Source organism: Pelodiscus sinensis, chromosome 19 (assembly GCF_049634645.1).
Source record: "Pelodiscus sinensis isolate JC-2024 chromosome 19, ASM4963464v1, whole genome shotgun sequence".
NCBI classification, from domain to species: domain Eukaryota; kingdom Metazoa; phylum Chordata; order Testudines; family Trionychidae; genus Pelodiscus; species Pelodiscus sinensis.
This window is the reverse complement of record NC_134729.1, coordinates 25,407,681-25,433,798: the sequence shown is the minus strand read 5'-3', so window position 1 is coordinate 25,433,798 and position 26,118 is coordinate 25,407,681. Positions and strand designations below refer to the sequence as shown.

Genomic DNA, 26,118 nt, shown 5'->3' with positions numbered 1-26,118 from the left:
TTTTGAGCTCCTACTATGATTTTTCTAAAACATTCCTTCACCTCACAGAAAGTAGCTTGACACCTGCTAAAGCTACACGTCTTAAGTTTAGACATTTGCCTTCTATTAACTGGCATAAGAAGTGTAATGTTTACAGAACCTGCTTTTGCACACTGAATTTATAAAAATTCAACAACTACAAGTGACATTTTCAAAGACACGGGTTTTACATTAATGTACCACTTGAGATACTGCTATGGGTCCATGCATGATTCACCTCACAGCCAACGCCGAATGAGTACAATACGGATACTCTCTGCACATCCCATCCCATCTCCTCCCCATCCCACAAAGGGTTTTGGGCAGTACCTAGATACATAGCCACTATCCATACACACTACCTTCTTGATTTCATTTGGTTCCACACCACCACACAATTACATTAGTCATGTAGTAAAATCCACAGAAGAAATTCTCTCAATCACTTACCCTTGACTTTCCTTCAGCGTCCATTAACAGCTCCACGTATGTTACCTCACCAACTACAAATCAGATTCCAGACGACACATATACCAAGGGAGAAAAGCCAAGAAAACAATGGGAATTTAGAACAGTCAACAACCTTGTATGGAGCCTCTGCCTTATAAGAAAGCCCAGAAACACTCCATATACTCTAAACCACCAAGATGGACATTACAGGTGTGCAGTAAAGTCTTGAAATGATAATTAAGTAGGTTCTTGATTAACCTCCACTCAAAACAAGCTATTTCCACAATATCAGTTTCTTCAGCCTTTAATACTCAAATCACTTGTGGCAATCCAAATCCATGGGAAATCTGCAAGAGTAGTTTTCATTTTTCCAAGGATCAGATTTCTATTGGAGACTGACATAGTACATAGCCTTCTGTCTGATATTCCAGACATTAAGCAGCTACAAGTTCATTCTGAATGCTACAAGGGACAGCTAGAGCTGTCTTAAAAAAACCCACACCACACCCCCACCAAAACTGTACCCAACTATTTGTCAGCAACTCAGCTAGTGATTTCTTGAAAATAATTAGCCTTCCAATTAAGTTGAAGGGGAAGGTAGACTTAATTATTTGTATTGGGAATGAAAATTGCAGCAGCTTTCATAATCAAGTTAGGTTATAATTGAAGTTATTCAAATTTAAACACCTAAGGGATATAAAAATTAAGTGAATATCTAGACTCTGTAGCAAAGACTAATTTGTAGGAAAACTAAACCTACATTTCTCCACCAAAGATTAGGATTGCCAATTCATTATCACTATAACCAAACTGTATAAGTCCAAAATACAAGCTACCGAAATGGCTGCTGAGTTTGAAGCAAATGGCATACAGAAGTACAGCTGAAGACTAGCTTTCCTGGCTTGTTTATACAGAACTTCAAATTTCTAGCCAAAACTACTCAGATTAACATTAAAATTGAGAGGCCTTCCATGTAGATTTTCAGCTTTATCTGTTTACACGAAGATCTACTCCGGAAACTAGAAGACCTGTAGGCTATGTTTAGAATTGCTATTTAGCAGAGGAAGGTAACACTGAACAATTGAAGTCTGAAGGAGTATCGCTTTTCAGATATGTTGAAGTATCTACTCAAACACTAAAATGGAGAGTTGAGATTTCTTTCCACAAATGACTGGAAAGGAGACCTTAAGACCCAGAGAGATGTATTACTACACCCTTTCCTTTATTTGGAGAAATCAGAAACTAACAGGATCAAGTAGTCAAAATAGACAAGTAAAACAAGGTTTTAAAATTAATACTGGTCCATTAATGATTCTATGAAAATGTCAGATATGTAAGGATGGATGGGACCTCAAAAAGGTCATTTAGTCCAGCCTCCCATTGCTGAAGCAGAGCCATGTATATCTAGATCATTCCTCACAGTTATTTGTCTAACCTATTATTCAAACTATCCAATGAGGGGGATTCCACAACCTCTCAAAAGCCTATTCCACTTCTCAGCTATCTTCAGAATTTAGAAATGGTTTAACTTTTAAGCTAAATTTTCCTTGCTGCAGATTGGGTATTGTAATTTCAGTGGACACGAACAATTGATCACCATCTTCTTTGTAAGAGCCCTGAAGAATCTCACGACTAAACATCTCCAGCCTGTTCGTTTAACCTTTCCTTGGAGGTCAGGTTTTCTAAACCTTTTATCATTTTTGTTATTTTCTGGACTGTATAGTCTGTCCACATCTTCTATGAAGTGTGGGGCCCAGAACTGGACTCAGAGTCCTGTGGTCTCACCAGTGCCAAGTAGAGCAAAAGAGTTTCCTCATGTCATGTTAACAGATTCCAAAATTCTATTATGAACCTAGTAGAAGCTTATAAACAAGTGTGTTTATAGCCAAGGTTCTAAGCTACATTACGAATACTGCAGATGAGAGGTAATATTTCTGGAGACTATAGTTGCCAACATTGGATCCAAACAGCCAGTTCACTTAGATCAAGAGAAGCTTAACTCAAGAGCTGATGTCTCCCTGACCTACACTCTGTACTGAGAGGGCAGCCTCCACTTCCTTTGTATACACACTGTACAGTCCTTGAGTACTCCTGCCAATACAGCCATAAAAAAGTTACCACTTACTTTGGGCATAAATATTCAGCATTACCAGGAAATTCTGAAAGCCATTCGTTTAAACAGCAGCAGCCAGACTCCAACCAGTGTTTTAACAAGTATGCAAATGTGATATGACAAAAAAAACCAGTTCTCGGATGACCTGAGACAGACAATCCGTTTCTCGAAAGTCAAAAGACTAGAAATCAGAAGTAACCTTTATACTCCCAGTAGCACTAATGATCCATTGAAACGATATTGTTCTGCATGCCACACTACTAATCAAATCCATTGCAATGGATACACAAATGTCTCCACAAACTCCTCCAAAAACAAGCTTATTTCCTTGGTAGGCTCAAATGTAACAAAGCCACAGACAAAAACTGAATTAACATTTATCCCTGTAATCAGTCCAATGGCCTCTTAAGAAAGTTCTGACCTTTGAGCCGCAAGATTTTCTGAATTCTTCCCTAGTGGCTATTTCACGTCTTTCACACAGAGCCTTAAACTATGTACCAGTTTTGCTCCGAGCTCTATGTACATTTTATTCATTCATATTTTAAAAAGTTGTCTCAAATTATGCTTAACCTATTGAGCCTCATAGGAGCAGCCAAATTTCAGAACAGGGACACCATGTGACAAATGACATGCTAGCCCAACATCCAGGAAAGCAAGTCTAGATTAAAGAAGAAATATGAGAAGTGGATTCTGCACTTAGTCACATGGTATGGGCCAGGCAACATTAGAAACTATGGTTGATATAAAATGACAAAAAAATCCAGTTCTTAATAGGGATGTAAAATCCCATTTAATTGGCTAACCAGTTAAATGGAATGTACGGATGGTTAACCAATTAAAGGGGGGGAGCAGGTGAGGGAGCCACTCCAGCTAGGTGGGCTGCCTACAGTGGGGAGAGAGCTGCTCTAGCCCCTAGTCGTCAAATAGAACCAGTAAGCATCCCCCATTAAAGATGAGGCTTACCAGTCAACCATTCACATCACTAAACTGAAATCTTCAGCAGTTCCAAATTTGCCTAAATAAACACTTAACATTAACACCCCTAACATCAGCACACCATTACATGCTCCAAGAACTAAGTTTCCCTTTCCGTTGTAAGCAGTGGGTGAAGAGAAAAAAGGAAAGGCAAAACACACAAAAAACCCTACTACGTGGGAAGAAATTCTGTATTGCGATAAGTAGAATGAGTACATGGGTATTTGCTATTGTCATTTTTGGCAGAATTTAACTGTAAATGAGTTTCCAAGTTGCAAAGATTCTTCCACATAGGAAATTACAAGTTTTGTCTACAAAGAGACTAGCTCCGAGAAGAATGAACAGACAATCATCATCAAGTCACCTGAAAAAGCATGTGATATGTTTAAAAATATAAATGATGAAAGTTAGGGCACTATCAAAATTTGTTTATTTGTTGTAAGTTTTAAACATAAGAGTTTGGAAAGGAAGGGAGAAAATATTAAAAATATGAAACAAGAGACCTAATTTAGATCTGTTCCATCTCCCTGCCATTGTACATTTGAATTTTGTTTGGAGAAGAAGGGACGTATTAAAATAAACATGACCAAGTCAGAGATTGGATTAGCAAGTGTGTTGATTTATTTGAAAATCTGTAGAAAAATTGGCATGACTGTCAAGTTTCCACAAAATTTGGCCCTTCCCACAAGATGGTGGCTCAAAAGTAACCATTAAGCATAAAGCCTGCTCTGAGCAAAATGGGTACAGTTCTTGTACAACATTTCAACTTCCTTTCCCCTTTTTAAAAGCTTAACCACTCTTTATATCTCCAAAATTTGAGGAAATCTACTATACATTTCCCAATATATTTGACTCATGAGTCCCAATATAAAAACAACCTTAATTTCACTATGGCTTGATTTAAGGTATTTCATAGAAGCTCTTTTTAAAGAGATGCCAGAAATAGGATTGTCATACTTCTAAGATAGAGATATGCTACAGTGATTAATTCCATATAGTTAGGCTTGCATTATGAGTTCCAATTAAAGCAGGGCTAATCATATTATACTTTACTTACTGATTGAATGCAGTCTCCAACATTGGCACTGAATTTGTGTCTTGGATTTCTGAAGTTTAAAATTTAACTTTTGTAGAGAAAGCCTTTAAGTGTTCTTTTAAGACATGTTTGACTTTTGTGGTGTCTTCTAGCAAGTTCTTCTAGATCTCACCCATTATTTTTTATACTATATTGCCCATGTCTGGGATAATAAGAGCTGAAATGTGTTACTTCTAAAACGGATTACCCAAATTTCATGATCTGAAGCAGGCAGACATGAGAAGTTGTACTTTATGTATTCCAGAGGCACGGCTTTTATAAAAGGTTGACATCCAATTCTTTCAACCCCTATTGGTTGTTTGGCAAACCTGAAAAGAACTTTGCTTATACTTGGTTCATTTTCCAGTCAAAGATTATAAAGGTTTAGAAAACTTGACGTGAAAGCCTAGATCTTACCAGAAAATTTGTTAACCAATCATGATATCATGACCAGTTAAATCAGAGATTTTAAAACCATAACCTACACAATCTACATCATAGTTTTTGCTACCAGCCAGAAGCAAATCAGTTTGATCATATCTGAGATAGTAACTAAGCAGAAAAGACCAAACATTGCTCAAGCTGTTGACAGATGGTGCTCAAAGTTTTTCATGCTCCCCTCCAATTTCACACAAAAAGCTATGAGCATCAGACAAAGTAAGGTGACGTGTTTTACCATGAAGAGATTCACTGAGAATCTGTATTACCAAAACATACAGTATGAAAGCAGCACACAATACGTTCAGGATAGCAATACACAAAAATTGGCATTATGTTGAATGAAACTGTTTCAAGTTATTTCCTTGATTTTTTTAGGGTTTGTGATGAAACACTTATGCAAACTTATTTCTCAAGTTATGAGGGCATTTTATTTTTTCTGAAGTACTTTAAATTCCTGGATCTACCTATGCCAAACTTTTATATTTAATAGTATAATGAGAATTATGGTTAAGTTGTGTATAGTAGAGATCCTGGTTAATCAGTTAAAAGTTAGGTTGTCCCAAACTTTAGCTAGTTAACCTACTAAGCAGGATCTAGGCAAGGGCCAACGGTCCCCAGCCCACAGTGGAGAGAGACTGCTCCAGATGAGAGCAGCCCCTGTTTACTGTGTGCCCCATAAGAGCTGAAGCAGCCCCCTACCCATGGCAGACAGAGAGGTGCTCCAGCCCCAACCAGTTAACATCACCCTAAACAGAAGATGCTTACCAGTTGCAGCCAATTGGTTAAACCAGTGGGTGGGGAATCTGTTTTGGGTCGAGGGCCGCTGATCCACAGAAAAAAAAAATCAGTCAGGGCCTGCACACAAGAAAGAAGCAGAAAGACACTCCCCGCATTCCTCATGCACATTAGAGCCTCGGGAGCCCAGGCTAGTAGATTGTGTGCTCCAGACCTGCAGATGGATGAGTGGCAGGAGGACTGGAATGCCAGCATGAGAATCCCAATGCTGAGCCTGGAGGTTAGATCCAGGCAAGTGGGGGCCGCTTCTGAGCCCCATCCCTGAGGTTCCCCATCCCCTGGGTTAACCTTTCACATCCTTATAATATGGAGGTATACCTATCTCAGAACTGGAAGGGACCTTGAAAGGTCATCAAGTCCAGTCCCCTACCTTCTCAGCAGGACCAAGTAACATCCCTGACAGATTTGCCCCAAATCCCTAAATGGCCCTTCAAGGATTGAGCTCACAACCCAAGGTTTAGCAAGCCAATGCTCAAACCACTAAGCTATCCCTCCCCCACACAATTTGTGTACATGGATTCAGCTTTAACAGCTTGACTGAGTACTCTTGTCTCAGTTGTGTGCTCTGGGTTTGTCAACTTTTTTTACATTAACTTTTCTATTACAATAGCTCAATAGCTCACAAACCCTAATCACTATTGGAAGCTGCACCACAGAGTGCCTATCATAAACTAGGGATGTTAAATATCAGTTAATTGAATAGTCAATGAACCTCATGAATTCTTATTGGTTAGTTGACTATTAGTCCCATAGCAGACTGTCCGGGGGGAGAGGGGGGTAGGGGAGGAGGCCAGTCTGAGCTCCCGGACCTGGCATGAGCCAGAACTGAGCTGGGCTGCCTGCCTGCTTGGCTCCTAATACACTTTAAATGCAGAGCTGCAGCAGGGGTAGGTCCAGGACGCAGCTGGGCTGCTGGCCAGCCTGCTTAAAAAAAAAAAAAAAAAAAAAAAAAACACATTACTGATGGGGGGGGGGGGGGGGGAGAGAATGTGTTTAGTCTATAGCATTGACCTATAAGCTTCTGCTTATCAGTTAATTGGATAATCAACTACACTCTTACAACCCTAACAAATCCAGGGCACAAAATACATCAGTAACTGAATCATGAAGAGAAAAACAGGAATATAATAAGTTGAAAGGGATTAGACATTTAAAACAATGAAGTTTCAGGAAATGGTCATTATTTAAAATTTTTGCAGGTCACGTAGATGAGCAAGCCACCTGTCCTTTTTTATATTGCTGTTCTACCTCTGAATACAAATCCAGGTTGTAATGTTTCCATATTTGTATTATTTCTCGCAATTAGGATAAAAGGATGCAGCCACAGTTACTGCAGATGTAGTCAATGATAACCATCAACTTCCATAGTCTTAATATGACTTGAGGGTAGTTCCAATTACAGCTCTTGCCAGTTTGCTTCTAAAAGCTAGTTAGTCTCAAGTTCTGATTAACATATTGCAGCTCCATCGCACAACTGCAGGTCCTAGCCAACTGCTTCCTCTCAAAGTTAGAAAACTGTATTAGAAAACGTAAAGTATTTTAGTAGAATCAGATCAAATACTTCATGTAAAAGTGAGTATGTGTAGCATGTGTTTGCACCACAGATAAAAGTTGGTAACTAGGACTGTCAAGCAACAGCAGTTAATCATTCTGTTAAACAATAGAAAACCAAATGCGCAGTGCTCACTTAACATGTTTGATTACAAATATTTACATTGCATTTTGAAGTCACCTAACAAAAGTACAGTAGTACAATCTATTATGAAAGTTGAACTTAAAACTGTAGAATTATGTACAAAAAATATCTGAATGCCAATGTAACACTTAGAGCCTAGAAAATCCACTCAGTCTTACTTCTTGTTTGACTAAATGGCTGTAAAAATAATGCTGCCCGCTTGTTTACAATCATTTGAAAGAAAGAGGCATTCATGTAGCACCATTATAGCCAGAGTCGCAAGAAAGTGCTGAAGATTCATATGTCCTTTTACCCAGGTAGTAGAGGTGGAGGAGGTTTTTTTAAAACAACTAACAAAATCATCCAAACCACAGGATTTGGTGGTAATGGGGGACTTCAACTATCCAGACATCTGTTAGGAAACTAACACAGTGGGGCACAGACTATGCAATAAGTTCTTGGACTGCATTGGAGATAACTTATTTCAGAAGGTTGAAAAAGCCAGTAGCAAGGCAGCTGTTCTAGATTTGATCTTAAATAGGGAGGAGCTGGTTGAGAATTTGAAAGTGGAAGGCAGCTTGGGTGAAAGTGATCATGAAATCATAGAGTTCTACCATTCCTTAGAATAATGGAGGGAGAACAGCAAAACAGATAATGGTTTTCAGGAAGGGAGATTTTGGTAAGCTCAGAGAACTGGTAGGTAAGGTCCCATGGGAAACAAGACTAAGGGGAAAAACAATGAAGAGAGTTAGTAATGTTCCTTTGAAAAATTGCCAAGGGCCCAAAAGCAAGCTATTCCACTGCGTAGGAAAGATAGAAAGTATGTCAAAAGACCGCCTTGGCTTAACCAGATCTTGCATGATCTAAAAATCAAAATGGAGTAATAAAAAGTGGAAACAAGGACAAATTACACAGGATGAATATAAGTGAACAATACAGGTATGCACAGGCAAGATTAGAAAGGCAAAGGCACAAGACAAGCTCAAACTAGCTACAGACAAAGGGAAACAAGAAGACTTCCTATAAATATATAAGAAGCAAGAGGAAGACTAAGGACAGGGTAGGTCCATTGCTCAGTGTGGAAGGAGAAAAAGTAACCGAAAATTTGGAAATGGAAGATTGACTTCTTTGTTTCGGTCTTGAAGGAATGCCTAACAGTGAATACTAGTGGTAATGGGGTAGGCTCAGAAGGTAAAAATAAAAGAACAAATTAAAATCACTTAGAAAATTAGATGTCTACAAGCCACCAGGGTCCGATGAAGTGCATCCTAGAATACTCAAGGAGCTGACACAGGAGGTATCAGCCTTTAGCTATCATCTTTGAAAAATCACAGAAGATAGGAGAGATTCCAGAAGACTGGAAAAGGGCAAATATAGTGCCCATCTATAAAAAGGGAAATAAGAACAACCCGGGAAACTACAGACCAGTCAGTTTAACTTCTGTGCCAGGGAAGATAATGGAGCAAGTAATTAAGGCATTCATCTGCAAACACCTGGAAGATAACAGGGTGACAGGTAACAGCCAGCATGGATTTGTAAATAAATATCAAACCAATCCTATTTTGATAGGATAAAGAGTCTTGTAGATAAGGGAGAAGAGGTCTACATGGTATACCTAGACTTTAGTAAGGCATTTGATATGGTCTCATGATCTTATCAATAAATTAAGCAAATACAATTTAGATGGGGCTAATATAAGGTGGGTGCATAACTGACTGGATAACTGTTCTCAGAGTACTTAGTAATGGTTCACAATCCTGCTGGAAGGGTATAACAAGTGGGATTCCGCAGGGGTCTGTTTTGGGACCGATACTGTTCAATATCTTCATCAATGATTTAGATATTGGCATAGAGGGTACACTTAAGTTTGCAGATGATACCAAGGTGGGAGGGGTAGCAACTGCTTTGGAGGACAGGGTCATAATTCAAAATTATTTGGGCAAACTGGAGAAAAGATCTGAGGTAAACAGGATGAAGTTTAATAAGGACAAATGCAAAGTACTTCACTTAGGAAGGGACAATCCGTTTCACACATACGGAATGCGAAACGACTATCTAGGAAGGAATACTGCAGAAAGGGATCTAGGGGTCATAGTGGACCACAAACTAAATATGAATCAGTCTGATACTGTTACAAAAAAAACAAAAACCCAAAAAAACATGATTCTGGGCTGCATTAACAGGAGTGTTGTGGGCAAGACACGAGAAGTCATTCTTCCGCTCTACTCTGAGCTGATTAGGCCTCGATTGGAGTCATGTGTCCAGTTCTGGACACCACATTTCAAGAAATGTGGAGAAATTGGAGAAGATCCAAAGAAGAGCAACAAGAATGATTAAAGGTCTAGAGAACATGACCTATGAAGGAAGATTGAAAGAATTGGGCTTGTTTAATTTGGAAAGGAGATGACTGAGATGGGACAGGATAGCGGTTTTCAGGTATCTAAAAGGATGTCATAAGGAGGAGGGAGAAAAATTGTTGTCCTTGGCCTCTGCAGATAGGACAAGAAGCAATGGACTTAAATTGCAGCATGGGAGTTTAGGTTAGACATTAGGAAAAACTTCCTAAGTGTCAGAATGGTTAAACACTGGAATAAATTGCCCAGGGAGGTTGTAGAATCTCCATCTCTGGAGATATTTAAGAGCAGATTAGATAGACATCAGGGATAGTCTAGACAGTACTGGGTTCTGACATGAGGGTAGGAGACTGGACTCAATGACGTCTCGAGGTCCTTTTCAGTACTGGTGTTCTATGATTCAGGCTTAACTACCATTCCAGAGGATTTGTCCCTGCTAATGACTTGTTCTGCTACATTAGTGGTTCCCAAACTTTTTTGCATCGGGGACCGGCAAACCCATTCACAAACTTCTGGCAGACTGGCAACATTTTATTTGCATATTCATTATGCAAATATGTTACCTAGACCCAATCCAGCCCCTTGCTCTGCAGCGCCTAACACTATTTGACCCCTATCCTTATGCCCCATGTCTCTTTAGCCTCTAACCCCGTAGCCCATGCCAACACACTTTTGCCCCATAACCCCACCATGCTCTCACCAACAGCTCTTTGCCCTCCCCCATGCCAACACTCCCCAGAGTGAGGCTGCCCCACCCAGGGAGTGTGGCTGTTACTGCCGTGCAGACGGTGGAGCGGGCATTAGCAGTGCACATGTTCCCTCCTCCTTTGCGCCCCTGCCTTCCCAAGCGTGCCTCACATCCCCACGGGGGAGGAGGGAGACGAGCATGGAGCCCCGGCTGGCCACTATTACTGAGAGGGAGGGAAGAAGGAGGGAGGCACTGCCTTCTTCTGCTGTCACCTCAGCTATAGCACTGCCACTAGCAAAAGCAGCCATGTAGGAAGGGGGAGCAGCCATGTGTGGCATGCACGCTACCTCCTCCATATCCGCCTCAGGCTGCCTGAGCGGAGCCACTCTGAACAGCTGATTTGAGTTTTGGCAGCCGCCGCAGCCTGGCAACCAGCGAGTTGCGGACTAGCAGCAGGCCGCGGACCGGCGGTTGGGAGTCACCGTGCTAAAATGATCGTAAGTAGTACAGACCAAACACACGTTCATTTTCCATCATCTGAGTCAGATGCTCCCAGCAGAAGGCTGGTTTTCCTTTTTGGTGGTTTGGAGTCTATAGTTTCCACATCAGACTGCTACGTGTTTAAGACTTCTGGAAGCATGCATGACACTGTCGTTCTCAGATTTTGGAATGCACTTCAGATTATTAAGCCTTAGATAGAGTGCTGTAGCTATGTGAAATTTCAAACCAGTTCTTTGCATTTTGTGAAATTTGCATTGAAACGTGTTCTTAAAATGACCACCAAGACAAATTGGGTCAGCATCCAGAAATATGGTAAAATATGCATACAACAGCAGAAAATGTATAATTCTCCCCAAAAGGGTTCAGTGATAAATTTAATGATTTTTTTAAAATGTGTGTAACCAGCATGGTAGCATGTCCTCTGGAACAGTGGCTAAAGTATGAAGGGGCACATGAAAGCTTAATGTATCTGACATGTAAATACCTTGTAATGCCAGCTACAGAAATGTCATGCAAATACCTGATCTCACTTTCATGTGACACTGAATAAGAAGCAGGCAGCATTATATCCTGGAAATGTAAACAAACATTTATCTTAGCAATTATGTGAAGAAGGAGGACTCAGTGGAGTTGTAGACACCACTGTTTTATACTGTTTTGTTAATGCAGTTACGTAACAAAATCTACGTTTGACTTGCACTTTCACAAGAGAGACTGCATTACAATACTTGTATAAACTGAACTGAAAGGTTTTTTTATAAATATTTGTGATGCAAAAATGATGTCAGAACTGTTTTGTATTGTAATTTGAAAATGTAGAAAGACACAATATTTAACACATTTCAATTGTTGTTCTATTGTTTAACAGTGCAATTAATCTTGATTTTTTAATTGTGTCAGTTGACTGATCAACCAATAGCCCTACTAGTAACATGAACTGCTAAGAGCTCTGAAATATCAGATGAAAAGGGAAACTACATTAGCTCTCCAACCTCTTTTTCATTTGTTAGGGGGCCAGGAAAGAGAAAGTACACTATTTGACATGCAATTTTTTCCACGTTTATATTTCACATACATACTGAAATGCCATTTCAGTAAACGCTATACATGGCCTCACTCATTTGCAGAAACTTTTTACCAATGTACAATGCTACTGACATCAGTTTAACTCAACAGGGTTTATTAACCAATACAAGGGAGTTTAAAACAAGAACATCTAAGAGTTATTAAAAATGGTGACACTGCACACCTGTAATTCCAAGTTTCACCAACACAATACACTGAAATGACTGAACAAAAAGGCACCACTCTTCAGAGTGATATGCCACCTTTTTAAAGATTTCAGATGTACACATCTGAAAACCAATTTGGAGATGAGCAGACCTCCAAGCTCGTGTCTCCTAAACCATACTTACTGGCACAAAACAGCTGATTGAAGTGAATTGCTTCTACGTTCAGCAACCTGATATGCCATTGTTGTGAATAGCTTTAAAATCTTCTACATGCAGAGTGATGGAGAAGTAAAATCCATCACCTACATTTATCCTTTATCTTCAAAGCAGTTTCACATGCTCCCAAAACATTAAATTTTGGGCCTGTAATTCTTACACATACTGACCAAGAGTTCTAACAGAATTTTCAAAATCACATTCCTGGTTCTTGGAACTACTACACCTTGTATCAAGAAATTCCAATTCAGCAAGTTCAGGCACAGCACAAGAAAACCAATTTGGATAAAATCAATGACTAGTTAAAATAGATCCCAACTACACAGCAAATCTAAACTGTTAAAAAACACAGTTTTGAGCAGTCCCAAAAACCAAGAACAAATACATCTGGATTTTTAACATGACAAGCCCTGCAGACAGAATGAAGAGGTTTCACTGTTCCCCTAGGAGCATTTGCAGGAATGAGTAGCTGAACAGCAAGGCAGGAAACAATCTCACATCGGACTTTTCCATCCACGTGAACTGGAGAAAAACCACAAGACACTCGGAATGGAATTCAACATAGTACTTAAAGACATCTACAAGAGACACTCCCGTAACCCAATGTTTCTTGCACATCCAAGAAAAGTTACATCAGTTCTAAAACATAGGATCATTCATAATTAATGTACCAATGATACAGGAAGGCAGTTAAATTAGGTACCAATATTATTTCAAGTCAAGACATTTAATTATGAATGTTCCATACGGCCTACAATCCTTTATATTTAATTGCATGCATTCGATTCCAGTTTGCCTCCAGATACACATTGAAGAACCTTTTGGAAATTTGTGTTCCCTTTCATTTAGGCCACGACTTGTGAGCACATTACCTAATATCCCTTCCCTATTTTTAGGCCACAATTAAACATTGGTCACTAATTTGCAAAACATATCAATTTATGTCTCATTCTCTTACCATGTATTTAAGAAGTGACCTACAAGAGAAAATTTGTATGCTTTTTATAAAATATTTTAAAAAGAATCTGAGACCTTTAAATTGTAGAGTAGGGGATCTCCTGGTATACTGCATTAGAAATTCAGATCCTGACATTAATATTCCCAGGATGATTGGAAAATGAGTGAAAGCAAACAAGTAAAAAAACATTTGAATGGAAGCATTTTAGAATATTGGCAGAAGTACACAATAATTCCAATGTGTCAGACTTGGAGAGGGTAAGGATGCTGAATCCATCCTTACGAGAATTCCCAAATACACTAATTAGTAATTCAATGTGAAAATGTTTTAGAAGAGGATGGAAAAGGGGAAGAACATCATGAATACTTTTTCCAAAAAGTTTCCTTTACTTACAAAACACAGCAAGTGCTGAGACACAAGCCAATATTTCCTCCTTTGCAGGTCACTCTTAAATACATTTAAGTTCTCCTCAATATTGTACAACAATACAGATATTGACTAAGCACAAGTCAGACTATTCAATTTTGATTCTAGGACACAGCTACATATACTAAATCAGCAGTAAATGGACAACCTACTTTACCCCAAAACATGACATACTTCAGAGCATGTTGTAGTACCTCAAAACAAATCCTGATGTAAAGTCTGACATTTTCCATGAGACAAAGGCACCTTTCAAGCTTTGAGGAAGCACTATTAACCACATGCCAACATACCTACACAGGTACGATCCTGTGTAGAAAGCTGTCTAGGAACAGATATCATGCAACACCAAAAAAGCTTTAATGTTGATCCCTTGCAAAAAAACAAAACGAAAAACCTCATGTCACTAATTCTATCCAGAACATCAATTAACGAGTTACAGTTTTTTAGGACAAAGTCAACCACAGTTAAGATGACAAGACACCACTCTGCCACCCAAAGCATCCATTACCTTTCTCTTTGACCAGATCTTTGAGAGACTGCCACTTCACATCAAATGGAATATTTGTAATAAAAGCTCGATATCGTTTAGAAGGGTTGGAATATGGCTCAAAACGATTTCCCCCTCTTTTGACACTTTTCTCTTTCCTTTTTTCATTTTGGCTTGATCGTTCACCTTCACTGAAAACAAAAATGTACAAGTATTTAGACATCATATTAGCAATTACAGCATTAAATGAAATCTGATCATACCTTTAGATACATAAGGAAACAGTTCATACATATACATTTTGGTCTCAAGCAACAGAGTTGTGTGTGAGTTCTAGAACTGTCATGGTTTCATGATAAAAGTATGACTTGTTAATAAGGAGACTTAGCTGTAATAAACAGCTGCAGCTCATATCAGTAGGTCCTGAAGATTGTAAACTGGGTAAGTATATGTAGCCAGATGATAGACAATGTCCTTCTTGCCTCAAGTAGGACATAGTTAAAGCAGACCTACCCCACAGACCATTTACATTTGCAACCCATTTACAATGTCTTAGTAGAGCAGATTTTCACTAAATAGAAACTGACAAAAACGTTTTATACAGGGTTCTATTTGGCAAACTCAGATTGAAATATTTTGGCTGAAACTATTTATTCTTTATAGAAACACTAACTTTCAAATCAGCATTTTCAAATTCTATATTTTTAAAAAGGGTGAAAAATACCAGAAAATAGCAAAACTGAAACAGGATGATTTTTGCAGATGGAAAATGAATGTTTCGGTTGATGAAAGCTTGAAAAAAAAACCAAAACAAAACTCTGCTTTTGTTTGAATCAAACTGGATTTTTGTTTCACATTTTTGATTCAGCTTCCAAACTGGAAAAAAGTTTACTATTCAATCTACTATTTTAAAGTCTGTAAGGAACATCTTCACAATGATGGTATTTAAAAAAATACTGAAACTTTAAATTGTATTTACCCTGGGAGAATTCATGGGCATTGGAAGAATCAGAAAGAGGAAATGATTTTTACTCATTCAAAACTAATTTTAAATATGTACCTGATCAAGCCATTTGGGAAAAGAGCTCTGTTGGATTCAGCATCTTCACATGATTGACCATACATGACGCAACAGATAATCCAGCTCACAAAAGCAATTCATTTTGTAACACTACTGTTTTATGCTTTTGCTTGGTTGCACTGGTATATAGAAGTAAGTTGAGATACTATAAATGGAGAAAAATGTTTTAGCTATGGAGGGTAGACAGTGTGCAGCAAATGAAAAGCCCTGTGGATCTATGTCTCACTTGCAGGCATAGATACACAGGACTCTTCATTTGCTGCACACCATCTATCCTCCATAACTAACTAAGCAAGGGCTCTGTAGAAATGAGAAGAAATTAAAATACAGAATTGCCTATTTTCTCAGAGTTTGCGCTTGACTAAAGTGTTAGAACATAAAAAAGGCCAGACTGGGTCAGACCAAAAGTCCATCCAGCTCAGTACCCTGTCTGCCGACAGTGGCCAATGTCAGGTGTCCCAGAGGGAGTGAATTGAACAGGTAATGATCAAGATATCTTTCCTGCCATCCATCAAAATGGCTATTTTTGTCACCCTCTGACAGACAAAGGCTAGGGACACCATTCCTTTACCCATACTGGCTAATAGCCATTTATGGACTTAACTAGATACAGGCAGTCCCCGACTTACGTCGGATCCGCACTTACGAACGGGGCTTTCTCGCCCCGGAAGTCGGGGCGAGAAAGCCCCGTTCGTAAGCTGCTCCGGTGCCCCTGGTCTGCTGGAGACCGTCTCCAGCAGACCAGGGGCACCGGGCGGGTTCCCGCGCTTCTGAGGCTTTGCCAGAGCAAAGCCTCAGAAGCGCGGGAACCGCTGCTGCTGCCCCTTGAGATCCGGTGCCTGTGGTCTGCTGGGGACGGTCCCCAGCAGACCACAGGCACCCGGACTGAAGCCGCAGCCGCGGGGGGTCCCGCGCCTCTGAGGCTTTGCCAGAGCAAAGCCTCAGAGGCGCGGGACACCGCCGCTGCTGCCGCTCCAGTCTGGGTGCCTGTGGTCTGCTGGGGACGGTCCCCAGCAGACCACAGGCACCCTGACTGAAGCCGCAGCCGCGGGGGGGTCCCGTGCCTCTGAGGCTTTGCCAGAGCAAAGCCTCAGAGGCGCGGGGAACCGCCGCTGCTGCCGCTTTGACTGAAGCGGCAGCAGCGGCGGTTCCCCGCGCCTCTGAGGCTTTGCTCTGGCAAAGCCTCAGAGGCGCGGGACCCCCCCGCGGCTGCGGCTTCAGTCCGGGTGCCTGTGGTCTGCTGGGGACCGTCCCCAGCAGACCACAGGCACCCAGACTGAAGCCGCAGCTGTGGCGGGGTCCCTCGCCTCTGAGGCTTTGCCAGAGCAAAGCCTCAGAGGCACGGCACCCCGCTGCCGCTGCGGCTCTGCTCCCCGTGTCCCTGGTCTGCTGGGGGGGGGGGAGGGGCGCGCAGCTAGTGTGCTCCCCCCCCCCAGCAGACCAGGCTTTTGTTTTGGACTCTGGGGCAGAGCAGCTGGGCCGCTGCCGATTTGTCCTGCAGCGCCCGTGGGCACTACTGGACCAACCCAGCAGCACCCCAGCTGCTCTGCCCCAGGTCCTGATTCAGCCGCTGCTGGTCAGTTTCAGCAGCGGCTGAATCAGGACGTCTGGGGCAGAGCAGATGGGGTGCTGCTGGGTTGGTCCAGTAGCACCCCAGCTGCTCTGCCCCAGGCGTCCCCAAGTCAGCTTCTGCTGAAACTGACCAGCGCTGACTACAGGAAGCCCCAGGCAGAGTTGCTCTGCCCCGGGCTTCCTGGAATCAGCTGCTGATCAGTTTCAGCAGCAGCTGACTTGGGGACGCCTGGGGTTCTTAAGTTGATTCTGTATGTAAGTCAGAACTGGCGGTCAGTTTCAGCAGTGTCTGAATCTGGACGCCAGTTTCCGACTTACATACAGATTCAACTTAAGAACAAACCTACAGTCCCTATGTTGTACGTAACCCGGGGACTGCCTGTACATTCATGGAGGTTCTCTTTTAAACCCTGTTATAGTCCTGGCCTTAACAACCTCCTCAGGCAAGGAGTTCCACAGACTGACTATGTGCTGTGTGAAGAAGAACTTCATTTTATTTGTTTTAAACCTGTTGCCCATTCATTTCATTTGGTGGCCCCTAGTTCTTATGAGAACAAGTAAATAATTCTTCCTTTTTTACTTTCTCCACACCAGTCATGATTTTATATACCTCTATCGTATCCCCCCTTAGTCTCCTTTTTTCCAAGCTGAAAAGTCCCAGTCTCTTTAATCTCTCCTCATATGGGACCCATTCCAAACCCCTAATCATTTTAGTTGCCCTTCTCTGAGCCTTTTCTAATGCCAGTATATCTTTTTTGAGATGAGATAACCGCATCTGTATGCAATATTCAAGATGTGGGCGTACCATGGATTTATATAAGGGCAATAAGATATTCTCCGTCTTATTCTCTATCTCTTTTTTAATGATTCATAACATCCTGTTTGCTTTTTTGATTGCTGCTGCACACTGTGTGGACCTCTTCAGAAAACTATCCACAATGACTCCAAGATCTCTTTCCTGATTAGTTGTAGCTAAATTGGCCCCCCATCAGATTGTATGTATAGTTGGGGTTATTTTTCCCCCAACGTGCATTACTTTATATTTATCCACATTAAATTTCATTTGCCATTTTGTTGCCCAGTCACTTAGTTTGGTGAGATCTTTTTGAAGTTCTTCACAGTCTGCTTTAGTCTTAACTACCTTGAGCAGTTTAGTGTCATCTGCAAACTTTGCCACCTCACTGTTTACCCCTTTCTCCAGATCATTTATTAATAAGTTGAATAGGATTGGACCTAGGACTGACCCTTGGGGAACACAACTAGTTACCCTTCTCCATTCTGAAAATTTACCATTTATTCCTACCTTTTGTTTCCTGTCTTTTAACCAGTTCTCAGTCCATGAAAGGATCTTCCCTCTTATCCCATGACAACTTAATTTACATAACAGCCTTTGGTGAGAGACCTTTTCAAAGGCTTTCTGGAAATCTAAATACACCATATCTACTGGATCCCCCTTGTCCACGTTTGTTGACCCCTTCAAAGAACTGTAATAGATCAGTAAGACATGATTTTCCTTTACAGAAACCATGTTGACTTTTGCCCAACAAATTATGTTCTTCTGTGTGTCTGACAATTTTATTCTTTACTACTGTTTCAACTAATTTGCCCGGTACTGACGTTAGACTTAATGATCTGTAATTGCCGGGATCGCCTCTAGAGCCCTTTTTAAATATTGGTGTTATGTTAGCTATCTTCCAGTCACTGGGTACAGAAGCTGATTTAAAGGATAGGTTACAAACCATAGTTAATAGTTCAGCAATTTCACATTTGAGTTTTCAGAACTCTTGGATGAATGCCATCTGGTCCCAGTGACTTGTTACTGTTAAGTTTATCAATTAATTCCAAAACCTCCTCTAAAGACACTTCAATCTGTGACAAGTCCTCAGATTTGTCACCTACAAACGAAAGGTCAGGTTTGGGAATCTCCCTAACATCCTCATCTGTGAAGACTGAAGCAAAGAATTCATTTAGTTTCTCCGCAATGACTTTATCGTCTTTAAGTGCTTCTTTTGTATCTCAATCGTCCAGGGGCCCCACTGGCTGTTTAGCAGGCTTCCTGCTTCTGATGTACTTAAACATTTTGTTATTACCTTTTGAGTTTTTGACTAGCTGTTCTTCAAACTCCTTTTTGGCTTTTCTTATTACATTTTTACACTTAATTTGGCAATGTTTATACTCCTTTCTATTTCCCTCACTAGGATTTGACTTCCACTTTTTAGAAGATGTCTTTCTCTCTCACTGCTTCTTTTGCATGATTGTTAAGCCATGGTGGCTCTTTTTCAGTTCTTCTACTATGTTTTTTAATTTGGGGTATACATTTAAGTTGGGCCTCTATTATGGTGTCTTTGAAAAGTGTCCATGCAGCTTGCAGGGATTTTACTTTTGACACTGTACCTTTTAATTTCTGTTTCACTAACCTCCTCATTTTTGCATAGTTCTCCTTTTTTAAATTAAATGCCACAGTGTTGGGCTGCTAAGGTGTTCTTCCCACCACAGGAATGTTAAGTGTTATTATATTATGGTCACTATTTCCAAGCGGTCCAGTTATAGTTACCTCTTGGACCAGATACTGCGTGCCACTCAGAATTGCCTCTCCCTTTGTGGGCACCTGTATCAGCTGCTCCAAGAAATTTTGTCACTGCATGTTGCCCTGAGGTTAGATGCACCCAGTCAATATGGGGATAGTTGAAATCTTCCACTATTATTGAGTTCTTTATTTTGATAGCCTCTCTAATCTCCCTTAGCATTTCATAGTCACTATTCCTGTCCTGGTCAGGTAGTTAATAGAAGATCCCTACAATTATATTCTTATTAAAGCAGGGAATTACTATCCATAGTGATTTTATGGAACATGTTGATTCACTTAAGATTTCTACTTCATTTGATTCTAAATTTTCTTTTACATATAATGCCACTCTCCCACCCACATGACCTGTTCTGTCCTTCCAATATATTTTGTACCCAGGAATGATTGTGTCCCATTGATTGTCCTCACTCCACCAGGTTTCTGTGATGCCTATTATATCAGTATCCTCCTTTAACATGAGGCACTCTAGTTCACCCATCATCTTTTTTAGACTTCTTGCACTTTAAAAACTTGCCACTGTTTATTTGTCTGCCCTTTTCTGATGTGTCATTCTTTTTTATGTGAATGTTTGTCTGATCTGGCTCACGCTTTATCCTCTTCCATCCTCTCCTCCTGACTAAAACCTAGAGAATCTATCAATAGACTCTCCTCTAGGAGACATCTTTGTCCAATCCACATGCTCCTCTGCACCAATTAGCTGTCCCCAATTTCTTAATTTAAAAACTCCTCTGCAACCTTTTTATGTTAAGTGTCAACTGTCTGGATCCACTTTTGGGATAGGGGGAGTCTATACAGGAAGGATGGGCTCCACCTAAACCAAAGTTTCCCGAGTGCCTTATAAAACTCAACCCCTCCTTCCTACACCATTGTCTCATCCACCCATTGAGACTATCTGGCCCTGAGTATGGAACTGGAAGCATTTCTGAGAATGCCACCATAGAGGTCCTGGATTTCAGTCTCTTTCCTAGCAGCCTAAATTCGGCCTCCAGGACATCTCTGCTATCCTTCCCTATGTCATTGGTACCTACATGTACCACAACCACTGGCTCCTCCCGAGCACTACACATAAGTCTGTCTAGATGCCTCGAGAGATCGGCAACCTTTGCACCAGGCGGGCAGGCAAGTCACCACACGGTTCTCCTGGTCATCGCAAACCCAGCTATCTACATTTCTAATGATCGAATCTCTCATTACTAACAAATGCCTTTGCCTACTGACTGGAGTTCCCTCCCCAGGAGAGGTAACCTCAGTGTGAGAAGATACCCCAACATCTGGAAGGAGGGTCCCAACTATGGGAAGTTTTCCCTCTGCTCCTGTTGACTGCTCTCCTTCCAAGCCTTTCATCCTCCTGAACAGCACAGGAGCTGTCTGACCAGAGGTAGGACAATTCTACAGTGTCCCAGAAAACCTCACCTATGTACCTCTCTGCCTACTTCAGCTCCTCCAGTTCAGCCACCCTAGCCTCCAAAGTCTGTACACCATCTCTAAGGGCCAGGAGTTCCTTGCACCAAATGTACATATACGCCACCCGCCCATAGGGCAGGTAATCATACATACTACACTGAGTGCAATAAACAGGATAGCCCCCCACTCTGCTGCTGGGCTTCTGCCTGCATTCTCTCCTACAGCTATCTAGGTTGTTTCAAATGTGTTTCTCTAAAATACTTCTCAAAAGAAAACTTCAGGGGGCAGCGGAGGCACCTATAAGGATCCCAATTTGGCCTCAACATAATATTCTTTAAAAACGTACTGGACACAGTATTTCTACTTTGTATTGAAAAGTTGTGTTGGCTACAAGCTGGAACATCAGTTGCAATTTAACACCATGAATCCTCAATATTAGATAGCATAACTAACTTGCTACTACAACTCCTCAACCAGTCTCCAAATACTATCCAGGTACCTTTCACTTCCCATTACACACAAATGTACACACACAAAAACTCTAGTACTTCAGATTAACAGCTGTAAGGGCTCATTGGCCAATATAAATCCCAGTGCCTGTGATTACAAATGCACCTCTTCCCCTCACACTGAGGGTACATCTACAGCCTGGGGTATAAACTGCAACTTGAAATATCTATGATAGCTGATAAAACCAGAGTTCACTAAAGATAGCAACAGAGCAGCAACAGCAGCCTAGAGATGTTAAATTGTGATTAATCAACTAATTGAGTAGTCAATGGAATTTTGATAAGCTACTCCAGGGGTGGCCAGCCAGCCAGACTGACAGCCAGCCAAAATAGCTGTGGATAGAGTGCGAAGAGTCACATATTATATATTTATTTTTATTGATGGGGGGGGTATGAGATAAAGAGAGGGGTTTGTGTGTATGGGGATAGACAATTGTAAGTGCCTGTTTCACTCTAGCTCGTTGATCTCTGGTATGATTTACTCTTTTTTTAAGTATGAAGATTATGGGTTTTCTTTATAGTTCTAAAAATTCAAGTCTGTCCCAGACTGCAAATATGAGAGGCTCAAAACAATATGAAAGAAACTCATCTCAGAATAATTGCTTCAGCCTGGCAAACAAGAGCCTTTGAATTTTCTTTAAAGAAACAGTGTGAGCCAGGTACATGCTGATTTTTTTGGTCCTGGAATTTAAATATGACATCTGTGTGGGCTGCCTTATTCTGCATCCATAAGAACGGCTGTACTGGGTCAGACCAAAGGTCCTTCTAGCCCAGTATCCTGTCTCCCGACAGTAGTCAGCACCAGGTGCCCCAGAGAGGGTGGACCGAAGACAATGATCAAGAGATTTGTCTCCTGCCATCTCTCTCCAGCCTCTGACAAACAGAGGCCAACAACACCATTTTATCCCCTGGCTAATAGCCTTTTATGGACCTAACCGCCATGAAATTATCTAGCTTCTCTTTAAACTCTATTATAGTCCTAGCCTTCACAGCCTCCTCTGGCAAGGAGTTCCACAGGTTGACTACACACTGTGTGAAGAACTTTCTTTTATTAGTTTTAAACCTGCTACCCATTAATTTCATTTGGTGTCCTCTAGTTCTTCTATTTAGGGAACTAATAAATAACTTTTCTTTATTGGCCCTCTCAACACCACTCATGATTTTATAGACCTCTATCATATCCCCCCCCCCAGTCTCCTCTTTTCTAAACTGAAAAGTCCCAGTCACTTTAACCCCTAATCATTTTAGCTGCCCTTTTCTGAACCCTTTCCAAGGCCAAAATATCTTTTTTGAGGTGAGGAGACCATATCTGTACACAGTATTCAAGATGTGGGTGTACCATAGTTTTATACAGGGGCAGTAAGATATTCTGGGTCTTATTTTCTATCCCTTTCCTAATAATTCCTAGCATCCTATTTGCCTTTTTGACCGCCACTGCACACTGCGTGGAAGTTTTCAGAGAACTGTCCACGATAACTCCAAGATCTTTCCTGATTTGTCGTAGCCAAATTATCCCCCATCATACTGTACGTATAGTTGGGGTTATTTTTCCCCAATGTGCCCACACTTTACACTTATCCACATTAAATTTCATTTGCCATTTTGTTGCCCAATCACTCAGTTTGGTGAGATCTTCTTGGAGTCCCTCACAATCTGCTTCTGTCTTGACTATCCTAAACAGTTTTGTATCATCTGCAAACTTTACTACCTCCCTGCTTACTCCTTTCTCCAGATCATTTATGAATAAGTTGAAAAGGATTGGTCCCATGACTGACCTTGGGGACACCACTAGTTACCCCTCTCCAATCTGAAAATTTACCATTTATTCCCACCTTTTGTTTCCTGTCTTTTAACCAGTTCTCAATCCAAGAAAGGACCTTCCCTCTTATCCCATGGCCATGTAATTTACACAAGAGCCTTTGGTGAGGGACCTTGTCAAAGGCTTTCTGAAAATCCAAGTATACTATATCTACTGGATCCCCCTTATCCGCATGTTTGTTAATCCATGAAGACTTTCCAGTTTAGCCTTGAAATGGGGATGGAGGAAAGGGAACTGGCACACAAGAGGGTAGAAAGGCAGTCTCCAGGGCATAAATTGTGTATGTTTGCGCTGTAGTCAAAGAAATTCGAGGAAGGCTGGGCCACAAGCCCCTTTTCCACCCTGCAGACTAAGGAAGACCGGGAGCAAAAGCACCTGCAATGAGCACTGGAGGGGGAGGGAGCCCAAAACCCAGAACCACTGCCACATGCAGTTCCCAGGAGCAAGAACAAACCCCAGGCCAAATACTCTCACATCGCATCCCCGGTTATTGCAACAGGCTGTAGCACCCCTCCTGCCACAACGGCCCCGACTTCCTCCCCGACCGCCCCCCCGACCCACAGCGCCCCGACCTCCCCCCCCCAGCGCCCCGACTTCCTCTCCGACCGCCCCCCCCAGGCTCCGACTTCCTCCCCGACCTCCCCCCCGGACTCCCAGCGCCCCGACCTCCCCCCAAGGCCCCGACTTCCTCTCCCCCGTCCCCGGGCCCCCAGCGCCCCGACTTCCTCCCCGACCGCCCCCCCCGGACCCACAGCGCCCCGACCTCCCCCCCCCAGCGCCCCGACTTCCTCTCCCCCGTCCCCGGGCCTCCAGCGCCCCGACTTCCTCCCCGACCGCCCCCCCCGACCCACAGCGCCCCGACCTCCCCCCCCAGCGCCCCGACTTCTCCTCCGACCTCCCCCCCCCGCGCCCCGACTTCCTCCCCGACCTCCCCCCACCGCACCCCGACTTCCTCCCCGACCGCCCCCCCCCGGACCCACAGCGCTCCGACCTCCCCCCCCCGCGCCCCGACTTCCTCCCTCCCCCCAGCGGCCCGGTCGCGACTCGCTCAGCCCCCCCCGTTCCGACATCCCGCTTCCCCCCCGCAACGGGGCCCCCCCCCAGCCCGCTGAGCCACGAGCCAATTAAACGGGACCTGCCCCCCCGCGCCGTGTCCCGTGACGCGCCTCACCCCTTGGGGGGCCCGTCCCCAGCGCTGCCCGCCCCGTTGGCCGCCGCCGCCGCCGCCGCCGCCTCCATTTTGCCGCTGCCCTCGGTGCCCGCGGCCGCCATTTGCTGCGCGTAGCCCCTTTGTGTGCACGTCACCGCCCGCGCGCCCGGAGCACGCTGGGAGACGGGGACTCCCTGCGGCTGCGCGGGGTGGTAACGTCACCGGTTCTGCGCGCGAGTCAGGGCGAAGCTGCCGCGCTGCGCGCGCGGCCAGACTGGGCGTGGGCGTGGCATCCTGGTAGGCTGCGCGGTGCCGGGGGAGGAGCCAAACCAGGCCTGGGGGCGGAGCTGTGTGTGACCCGCCCAGCTGCTGGCTGTGCCCCCCCCCCCCCCCGAGAACCAGCTGCCCTTTGGCTCCTGCCCTGGGGGAGGGGCCGGACCACTGGCCCCCAGGAAAATCCCTCGGGAGTGAGGAGCAAGCGACCCCCCCCCCCCGGCCTGCCCCCCCCGCCCTCCGGGGAATACAGTCACCCCATAGCCTGGGGGCGGGGCTAGCAGATTTTGTGGAGCTCTGGGGTGGGGCCAAAAATGAAGGGTGCATAGGAGTGGGGTCTGCTGGGTCCGGGAGGGAGGAGGCAGGAGCAGGGTGGGCGGTCTGGTTGGGAGGGATGTAGGGATAACATATTAATGTACTGAAAATGATTCCCCCAAATGGAAGTGACTCCCCATAATTTGTTCACCACAACTTAAAGTGTTTAGATTTAGTATTATTATTATTTTATTTGTTAAGATTGTTAAATGTTTAGATTTATAATGATTTCCCCTCAAATATAATTTATTAGGAATATAATATTAGGACTATGTAGCCAGAAATAGCTTCCCCCCTCTGTGCCCCAGGGCATGCTCAAGCTTGTGCAAGGGGCTGCTTGAAATTGACATTGCAGAGATACATTGTAACAATGCATTGTCAAGTCACTAACTCTGCTATGGGAGCCAAGCCCTGTAATTGACTAAGGGCATTGTTACATAATTGACGCCTGTTCTCTTTAAAACATTGTAACTTTACTCAGCACTCAGAGAATGTTTTAAGCAATACCACCCAGAAACTTTTGTAACTACAACTTTTATTATTATACAAAATACTGTATGGGAAACATTACTTAGGGAATGTATGAGAGAGTGCTTGGATGATGAGTGAATGGTTCTGAGAGGTGCCAGCCTGAGAATACAGCAACAAAGGGCTGAAGAAGGCGTCAGGTGCCAGTGCAACCAAAAGGTGTCAAGTGGAGAAAACCAAGTACTGGAGGTCCACCCGATGAGATCACTGATGAGCACCTGGCAGCCACCCTGAAGACATCAGCATGATGCAGCAATTTTCATAGACTGGCATGGGAAGAAATTCCTATAAGAACTGGACTAAAAGACTATGGAATTAGAGTCCAAGGTTCTGCTGCCAGCCTACCAGGAGCTTCAGATGCGCATCTGATCAGGACTTCGCTCCCCACTACCATCACTTGTGTACAGAATACCTGGCCAGTATTCTGTCACAAGCAACTTCCAGGCTGGTAACTATAACAAATACACAGAACCTGA

The 26,118-nt window shown here is 42.9% G+C and overlaps 1 protein-coding gene across 2 annotated transcripts; it reads right to left on the bottom strand.

The window, feature by feature from the left end:
• Positions 1 to 51: 51 nt before the first annotated feature.
• LOC142819034 (heterogeneous nuclear ribonucleoprotein M-like) lies at positions 52 to 24,770 on the bottom strand. Of its 2 annotated transcripts, none has more exons than XM_075903142.1 (3): positions 24,548 to 24,724; positions 14,426 to 14,595; positions 52 to 521 (listed from the first exon to the last, which is right to left on the bottom strand). In XM_075903142.1, the coding sequence occupies exons 1-3, from the start codon at positions 24,646 to 24,648 to the stop codon at positions 457 to 459; spliced, it is 336 nt and encodes a 111-aa protein (XP_075759257.1). In that variant the 5' UTR covers positions 24,649 to 24,724; the 3' UTR covers positions 52 to 456. The 2 variants fall into 2 exon arrangements, with proteins under 2 accessions (XP_075759257.1, XP_075759256.1); XM_075903141.1 differs by lacking the exon at positions 52 to 521 and adding an exon at positions 4,114 to 13,055 and having other exon boundaries at positions 24,548 to 24,770.
• Positions 24,771 to 26,118: the final 1,348 nt, after the last annotated feature.

Coding starts and splice junctions, on each gene's coding strand:
- LOC142819034 (XM_075903141.1), bottom strand. CDS start 24,648: ATGGCGGCCGCGGGCACCGAGGGCAGCGGCAAAATGGAGGCGGCGGCG. Junction 14,596..24,547: donor GGGGACGGGCCCCCCAAGGG/GTGAGGCGCGTC, acceptor TTTTGTTTTCAG/TGAAGGTGAACGATCAAGCC. Junction 13,056..14,425: donor AGATCTGGTCAAAGAGAAAG/GTAATGGATGCT, acceptor GTTTTTCTCCAG/TTCACGTGGATGGAAAAGTC.